The sequence below is a fragment of the Natrix helvetica genome (genome assembly GCF_964273705.1).
Source record: "Natrix helvetica genome assembly, chromosome: 2".
In the NCBI taxonomy this organism is placed as follows: domain Eukaryota; kingdom Metazoa; phylum Chordata; class Lepidosauria; order Squamata; family Natricidae; genus Natrix; species Natrix helvetica.
The window spans coordinates 225,314,445-225,323,732 of NC_138552.1; the positions used below are offsets into that span (position 1 = coordinate 225,314,445).

The following is a 9,288-nucleotide window of genomic DNA, read 5'->3' on the forward strand; positions in this document are numbered from 1 at the left end:
AAAGTTATTCTGGTAACTATTTTTGCATAGCTTCTGTTTTTATGGCACATTTGAAAAAGCAACATCTTTTCTAAAACGTATTGGGCCTGAATTTAAATTTTATTAATGACACTTGTGATTCCTTCTTCCTTCCATTGTTCATGTCTTCTTTCACTGTTAAATTCTAATCAGTAAAGACACTCTTGAGTTAGATATTTTAAATAGAAGTAAGATATCCTTTTTATACAATTAGTAATTTTAAAATAAATAATAAAAATAAATTAGCAAATTAAATTGGCACATTCATACAGAATTGGGACTTAGACCTACAAAATAAATGCCCACAAAATAAGTAAAATTAAGTAAGTAGTGCAGCTGTTTTGATGTTGAATTGAGATTTTTCCATTTCTATTGTTTCCTGTTTTTTCATTTCCCCACTTTTCTTTTTTTGCTTGTGTTCCACTTTCTCAAACCCAGTGTACATTCTTCTTCATAATCTCATCTACAATTCTCACTTCTCAAAGCCTACTGGGCTAATAACAAAGTGTGATCTTGAAATTCTAGTGTTAACTGCTAGCAATAAATATAGGACAAAATTTTAAATTTTAGTGTTTAAAAAATCATTATTGCTAACTAGAATCCTGGTTTGAAAATTTTATTTTCAATATTTTCTATTATATCTTGAATCTTAAGTAGATCTTTTATACTTTCTTCTATACTTTCTATTTCTTTTTCAGACGATTCACCAAAAGAGTGTATGTATCGTTGCCTAATGAAGAGGTATGTAGATTATGGTGATATTTTAAAGTAAGAATGTTTCTTATTCAATTCTTGGATGCAAATTAATAATACAAAAATTTGTTTGTTCATGTTTAATTATAGGATGGATTCTTCTATCATAATAAGGTTGTCTAGAATTTCTGTAGTGATACTCTTTTCCTTTTCTTTTTCTTCTTTTTAATCCTTTTCCTTTGTCAATTATCCCCTTTGCTCATTTCCCTACTCTATAAATTTTCTTTTTGATTATTTTCCTATGAAGTAGTGACAATTTGAACCTAGATTATATCTGAATAACAAATTACCATTAACATCAGAATTAACCTACATGGATGGACATTTGTCACTATATCAGTTCTGAATATGCCTTATTTGTAAAAGGATTGGCATAAAGAGAATGCATCTTTCTGCTTCAAGTTTACTTATTTTTCATTTATCTGGAAATCTAAGCTTTCACTTTTAATACGAAAGAAAACTTTCAAGCAATAAGGCAAGTAAGTTTAAATGGTATATTTGCATGAGTGCCAAGCCAAATCTGTTACTTGCCATGAAATATCTATTTAAACCCATAATGTACTGGACTGCAAATTAAAGACAGTTGTATTTATTTTGCAGACTCGACTGCTTTTACTAAAAAATCTCTTGAGCAAACAAGGAAATCCATTAACCCAAAAGGAATTGGCACAGTTAGCTAGGTGAGTAAATTCTAACTTAATGCTAAATCTAGGTGGACAGTGCCTAGTGATATTTGCAGCTGTTGCTCATAAGAAGAAATGCTAAATATAAATGGCTCTAAGTAATGGCATAGTCATGCTTCTCTTCCTCACTGTTTATAAAGAAAAGATATCAGCACTTCATCTCTCATCAAATATAGTATGCTGACTTCTTAAATGATAAGACTACAATTTAATATCATTAATATCAGCATTAAATATTGAAAAAGTCTTTCTGAACTATGTACCTAATTATTTCATCCAAAATTTACAAGCTCTGTTTTACTCAATTGTATTGTACTGCCTTATAATACAGAATATAATGTAAACTTTGTTAGCTTTCTGTAGAGAATATAATTTTTTGAAATTGTGTTCACTTCTAAAGAATGACAGATGGATATTCAGGTAGCGACTTAACAGCATTGGCAAAAGATGCAGCGTTGGGCCCTATACGAGGTAAGCATACTTTTAGCTTTGAATTAAATGCATCTCTAAGGTGGCTCTAAAAAGTGCTCAGATATGCATCTTTAGTTAAGCTAGGATCCAAAGAAATAGTTTAGTTTGCTCAAGTCCTTGCTATAGCTAGTAGCATTTTAAAATAATTTCAATAATTAGAATTAACTAGCTAATATTGGTTGCGTGTACACACACGTACACACTTCATTAGGACTGTAGTTTAGCACAGAGACAGTATATAACAGAAGTTGCAACCAATCCAATAAGGGTTAGTAAACATAATCAAACTAAACATTGAAACCTAATGAAAAAAGGGTATAGGTTTCCCCTTGCCAATCATGTTAGACTCTAGGGATGATGCTCATCTCTGTTCCTTAGTTGAGGGAGCCAGCATTGTCCGAAGACATTTTTCGTGCTCATATAGCCAGCATATCTATATATCGAGTCACATGGAAGATTGTTACCTTCCCACCAAAGTGGTGAGAAGTGATACCTATTTATCTATTCATATTTGCATCTTTTCGAATTTCTAGATGAGTAGGAGTTGGGGCAATTAATGTGACAGTAATATAAAAGAAATAAAATGAACGCTAAAAAGCTACAGTAACTAAATGATCAAAAGAAATGAGTATAAAAAGGCAATGTACAAGCTTAAACAAATTTAGTGTATCAGAGTGTTAAATCTAAAATAGCTGAAGCATTTTCTTTTTGTTTTATAATAGATAATATTAGCAAATATCTATTATCTATTAACAGATAAGACAGTCCTCTTTGGAGGCAATGTATCAGAATTTAAAAATATTTAAAGATTTAACTTTTTTTTCTTGTTTTGGGATTTTTTAAAAGGAATGAGAGTGGAATGTTTTGGGAAGCAAGTTCCTTCTTCAACTTGTAAACACTCCCCAAATCTTTGAAAGCCTAAAACAGATAGTCCTCAACTTACAACCATTTGTTTAGTGACCATTTGAAGTTACAATGGCACTGAAAAAAGTGACTCATGACCAGTTCCCACTTATGACTGTCGCAGCATTCCTATGATCCTGGGATCATGACCTGTCTAGAGCCTTATGATCTTCAAGATGAGGAAACATGAACTTAAACATCTGGTTTAAATAAGCTTTATTGCCAGAATTCAGAGTTGTCTTACTTCAAATATTAAGCTTTTTGATAGGATATATTGATGTGAAACTAATTAATTATGTTTCTTTTAATTTACAGAATTAAAACCTGAGCAGGTGAAGAACATGTCTGCTAGTGAGGTATGTGCTTTGCTGATTTCAACAATTCAGTCATTTTTAATCTTTTGTATTGTTTTCAGAGGACAACTGAACATTCAAAATAAAATGGATTATTTGAATACTCTTTTTTGAGAGTAGAACACATGCATTTAATTTAGAAAAGTACTAAGATGTCAAGTTGGTCTACATAATATTTTAAAAAATCCAATTCTACTAAAAAGCAACTAAATACCCCAAAATATGTCAGAAACAATTCCTCTAAGTAGATAATTACTAACCATAATTTTATATTTGAGAACACAAATGCAACTAAAAAATATGTAACACTTCAGAAAAAAGGCTAGATACTTATACAGCACTGCAGTGTAAAAATTACCATTCCATGAGTACAACATAGATTTTTTAAAATTCCATCCTGCAACCTTTCCCCAGCTCAATGTTTCCCCAGCTCAACTTCTCTCTTTCCTTTTATGGCACTGTGTTAGTAGATTCTCTGTCCTCTAAATTTCCAGAAACATGACGAGTGCACAGACTGAGATTAATAGGGAGCAGAGAGATCAGAGTATGCTGTTGCCTTAAGCACTTTGTATTTTAAGTCATTTTAGCAGGCTAGAAATGGGGAAATGATCTGAAATGATTTGCTAAAATTGATTCACATACTTTAGTGCCATCTAGTGGAATCAACATAGTAGTACTGATCCAAGTTGAATTGCTTTTGGTCTGCTTCTCAATGCTGGTAGTCCCATGTTAATGATTTTTGAAATATAGAATATAGTTTAGAAAACAAGTTTTAAACCCAATAATATTGATACTCTTTTTATCATTTTTATTTTTATTATATAAAATACAAAAAGAAAAGAAAATAGGAAATTAAGGGAAAGGGGCCAAGAAAAAGAGGGTGTGAAATTCAAGGGGGAAGAGAAAAAGAAAGAAAAAGGGGGTATTGACTTCCAATTCTTCCTAACACAGTACAAGATAAACACCCACCAACCTCAACTTTTTGCTTTTACACATTAATATAAAACTAGCTATTTCTATAACACCAATCTTTCTAATCAACAAAACTTCCTGGGAGCATGGCTAACTGAACATATGCACAGAGAGAGATACCTGAATAATATGTGATACTCAAGGCAGCTTTTCCCCCCTCTCCTTTTAGATGAGGAATATTCGGCTGTCGGATTTCAATGAGTCTTTGAAGAAAATAAAATGCAGTCTTAGCCCTCAAACCCTAGAAGCTTACATTCGCTGGAACAAAGCCTTTGGAGACACTACAGTTTGATCAACAACTTTATCAAAGGAGGGGAGATTGTTGTCAGCAAGGAACAGCTGATTCAAACTAATGCTGAATGTTTACAAGACATCAGCAGTATCTGCACTAAAAGGCAAGACTGATTTGTAATAGTTGATGATGAGCTCCCTAAACTTTAATACCAGGATTTATACCCAACAAACTATGAGAGCACAGTAAAATGGGGAAGAGAATTCTGCCAATGAATGATAGGAAAAATGTACTTTGTGTACTTTTTTTGTATTTTCTAAACGTTGCTCATGATATTTACTTTGGTTGTGTTTTTCTTAATCACTAAGACTTGTTTTCAGTTTCTTGTGTATTGATAATGTGCCAAATTAAAAATAAACCCATATGGATAAGAATAGTATTATTTTGAAAAGTCCCCAATACAAAGCATCTGCATAGCCTGTTCTTTCTCTTTGTGAAGTCCCACAGTCAATATATTAGTACAACAAATTCGTATACCAAATGGCTTAAAGTTTTTTTTTCTTGCAGGAATTTTCCAGTGCATTTATAAATATCCATAGTAGGATCTTGTTTTTATATCATAGTCAAAGTATGAAATAGTATAAATTTAAATCAACAACAGAGTTTCTCTTCAGTGCTAGTTTTTGTGACCACAATGACCAAAAACCAGGGAATTTTCCATTCTGGTGATTTTCTAAGATATGCAAGTGATCATAGCTGTAATTGTTTAATTGGTCTTTTATATCTACCATATGTTTCAGTTTATAGTTACACAACCATTACAATTTTTTTAAATGACTTGTAATATAATGGGCTTTTAATATTAAAGGAACAGATGGATTTACTTCTCTGTCTAATATGATTGGTGTTTACTAAATGAATAATTTATTCAATTGTATGTTTAATATATAATAGAAAGGGTATGACGTAGCTAAATGAATAAAGACTAATTCGTTTTTTAAATTTAGTAGTTGTGCAAAAGGATAGAAAAACAGGGACAGAAGAGTAACATTTCTATTAAAATGTTATCGGTTTTTGAAAGCTACTTTTGAACTTGAAGCAGGATTTCATAAACTTTATTTGACAATACATATTATTTACAAATCAAAAATACTCCTAATCTTAAAATAAGGTCTTCACATTTCTAGAGATTTCTTCAGTTGCTATCTAATAAAAGAAATTATGCCTTATGTGCAAAGGCAAATCTAAAAAATAATATATTGTTCTATTAACAGCTTGTTACTAAATCTTTGTATGAGTTATTAAACTATCGTAGTTTTATTTAAAATACAATAAAACTATGTTACTTGGCTCTTACAGCTTGATTGAACAGGGCAAGTATTTTAATATCTGAAACAGATTAATTGTGATTGATCTTTATTTGAGAATTTGGAAAGGTTAGGTTTCATACTATTGTGGATACCCTTTATTCTCTTTTCCTCCGATTTTCTTTGCTTACACATAAAGTGTGTCTGTGGGTATGTACAGAATAGATGCATGTCTCCAACTTCAACAAATATTTGTAAGATGTACATATGGAATAAATTCAAAGCCTCTTTTCCTGTTTTATCTTTGAACTAATTTCAAGACCATATTGATGCATCTGAATACAGAAATACTGCATAGTATTAACACTCTCACTAAAGGTAAATGGTAAAGATGTTTGTTACACAGTAAAAAGACATTACCCAAAGACTGATGATACTAGCTACTCCTGCTGTACATTTCAGCTCTTCATACTGGTACAGTATACAATAAAGTGATTATACAGTCTTATTTAAAGTTGTATTAGTTTTAATCCTTGAACAAATTACACTTGTCTAAAGCTTCCTGATCACTTGGCTCTTTATTCTAAAATTGGATAATCTAATCCATGGACATTGTACATTTTTATTTTTTCTCTGATGCAGTAAAATCTTGTGGTTGCTTGAAGTCTCAATTAGAATCGTCAGAATTGTCATTTTAAATCTACAAATACATCATATTTCAAAAACCTAATAATCAAAATTACTGTCTATGGAGATTCTCAATCATCCAGGTCATGGTTGTCCCAAAGGCGCTTTTTCAAAAAGGCAACTGGACTTACTTTCTTTTTTCTTTGAAAATGTTTCACTTCTCATCCAAGGCTTTTAAGTAAAGGCTGCAATAATCTGCCTTATTTTAATTTAAGGGCTGAACATTTCTGAATTATGCTTGCAATCAGAGTCTGATTAATTAAAGCAAACATTTATTCAGGCAAGAATTATTTTTATGATACTTGAATCAGTATTACTAGGTGACTTAAATATATAAAAATAGAATTAAAACTGTCAAGTCAATTGGGTTAATTCCTTTTTAAGCAAGTGTTAGGAATATTTCAGATACTTGCTTGAACAGATTCTAGAGATCCTAGAATAGTGTATTCTCTGTATTATAGCTTATTTCATAAGAATTCAAATGGTTGAATATTTAGCTTCATGTATATTATATTTGGTAAAGGCAGTGCTATCTTTCTTATTAAGCATTTTTGGGAAGGGAAACGTCTGAAATCTCAGTTGTATGTATGTATTTAGCAAATTTTGAAATATGGTGGGACACTACAGACTATTTGCTTTTATGCAATAAATGTTGCTTTGAAATAAAGATAACAGTTAATACATTTTCATTCAAGCCATAATCCAGCAATGATTGTAATCAGGTCCTTATTTCAAATCTCTTAAATAGAAATATGTGTGAGAAACAGTTATTTGTCTAATATCATTTTAATAATACTTCTGTGTTTTCTAGAATATAGTGTATTAGGCTCCTTCAGGTTTTTTTAATTTGCTTGCATTAATGAGAACCTGATGAAGCTCCAAATTTATTCCAAGATGGATGTAGGATTTATTTGTTCAATGAGTAGCATAAACTGTTACCATGTCTGTTTTCAGTTATCAAGCAAACCCCATAGCAGTTGGACTTTTTAACTGATGTTTGTTTACTGTATCATCTGGGCTCCTGCAACACATCTTGGATGTCCAATAAACAGATATCCTAGACCTAGACAATTTAAAATTTTGTTTTCAGATTCTTCTAAAAAAAGCTTTATGCTATTTACATGGAGGAAAACAGAGAAAAGTGCTTCAATCTATACATACAAGTTCCTGGAAGTCCTAAAAGACATCTGTTATCTTTTCTGTAAAGAATGTTCTTCTCAATTAGTTATCTCATTTAATAAAAACTTGACATGTAAATAAGTTCTTATTTTAATTCAAAGGTGCTACTAAAATCTGTTTTATTGAACAGATTTTCAGCTGTGAAGAGAGAACTCATTTTGAAAAAGTTCTCATATTCTAGCTGTTGAAATTAGGTATCACAATATGAAATATTAGGAAAACTGTGTATAAATATATGAAAAATGTTCATGTAGAATTAGACTGACAAACCTATTTGTTGCGGTTTGTCTTAATACTCAGTTTTATTCCATGTTGAGTTCCTGACTCATGACTTGCAAATCTCTTGCCTACAGTATTACTTTTTGCTGTTAATATTTCTCATAGGATAATGACTTTTGTGGGATATTTCCATTTGCTATTTCTGAAATAAGACTAGAAATCTAACTTTAAATTCTAATTTACTGTGTTGAAACAGAAAATTTCCTCTGTTATTTTCTAAATAAAAATTTGGAAACAGTAATTTGACTATTATTTTTTAAGTATATTAAAATGGATTGTGAGATTGTTGGTTACATTCTTTTTTTTATTACACTCAAAACAAATATGAAATATAGCATACCTCTACTTTGATACCTTAATTATCCTATAAAATATGCCACAAGACATCTTTCACAATAATACATTTTTGCATGGCTATTACTTGGGGCATGGGAATACTAGTCACCTGTTCTGTAACTAAAGTAAAAAAAATCTAAGAAGATTAGAAAAATCTAAGATGTATACGAAAGAGTTAAAATGTGAATAAAAAGCTTTTGGAAAAGCTGTTTTCAACTGCTTTCTGTGCTGGTTGGGCACTCTTATTTGGATAGCATCAGACAAAATACTTCATTATATAAAAAGAAAATTAAACTTTCCTGCTTTTAAGAACTAGGAGAACCAGCTGTTAAACGGTTGAAAGTAAGTCCTATTGAAGGACAGATTACATTAGCATCATGCACAAACAGTATTTTCAAAGCTGAAACAGTATGCTTTAAAAGGTGTCTGAAACACATTTTTCAAAGACTTGCAAAATAGAGGTGTTTTCATTCAAAGGGTTCTTAGAATGATTAATCAGAAGTCATTTAAGTCTACCTTTTGATAAATGTGATGCACAATCTCACCTGATACTGAATTATAGGGCTGGAAGGGACCTTGGAAATGTCCAACCTCCTACTCAAAGCAGAAGTCTTTATACCATACCAGACAAATGGTGGTCCGGTGTTTTCTTGAAAAACTCCGGGAAGTACGTTGTTCCATTAATCCACCATTCTCACTGTCAGGAAATTCCTTACTTCCAGGTTGTAGGCTTGATGTTATTCCAGCATGCTAGATTAAGATACGGTCAACTGGTTTATGACTTGGGACACAAAACAAGTCATTTTCACCTTGTATTTTATGACTAGCTTAACTGCAACTTCTTAAAAGCTGCAAGCCAGATTTGTGACAGATTGCACCCTGCATTTAAGAGGACGAAAAGTTGATCCTTCCATTGGTGTCCTCCAATTATGCTGAATTACAGTTCCTTAGAATTCCCAGGAAGCTGGCTGGAAATTATAGGACTTGAAGTCCAACCTTTATGGAGCGCGCTGGGTTGTGGGAGGAATTCTGAAGAGTACTTACATCAGAGGTCTTCTAACTTGGCAACTTTAAGACTTGTGGACTTCAACTCCCAGAATTCCTGAGCCAGCCAT

At 31.6% G+C, this 9,288-nt stretch overlaps 1 protein-coding gene across 5 annotated transcripts in view; it reads left to right on the forward strand.

The window, feature by feature from the left end:
- SPAST (spastin) overlaps positions 1 to 8,544 on the forward strand; it is a 40,594-nt gene extending 32,050 nt beyond the window's left edge. For 2 of the 5 annotated variants that reach the window (XM_081941573.1, XM_081941575.1), the window contains 5 exons: positions 717 to 759; positions 1,372 to 1,451; positions 1,855 to 1,925; positions 3,144 to 3,184; positions 4,323 to 8,543. In XM_081941573.1, coding sequence (XP_081797699.1) covers positions 717 to 759; positions 1,372 to 1,451; positions 1,855 to 1,925; positions 3,144 to 3,184; positions 4,323 to 4,445 — 358 coding nt within the window. In that variant the 3' untranslated portion in view covers positions 4,446 to 8,543. Of the gene's footprint in view, positions 1 to 716; positions 760 to 1,371; positions 1,452 to 1,854; positions 1,926 to 3,143; positions 3,185 to 4,322 lie in introns of all 5 variants that reach the window. The other 3 variants (XM_081941574.1, XM_081941572.1, XM_081941571.1) reach the window with 3 other exon arrangements.
- The last annotated feature ends 744 nt before the right edge of the window (positions 8,545 to 9,288 follow it).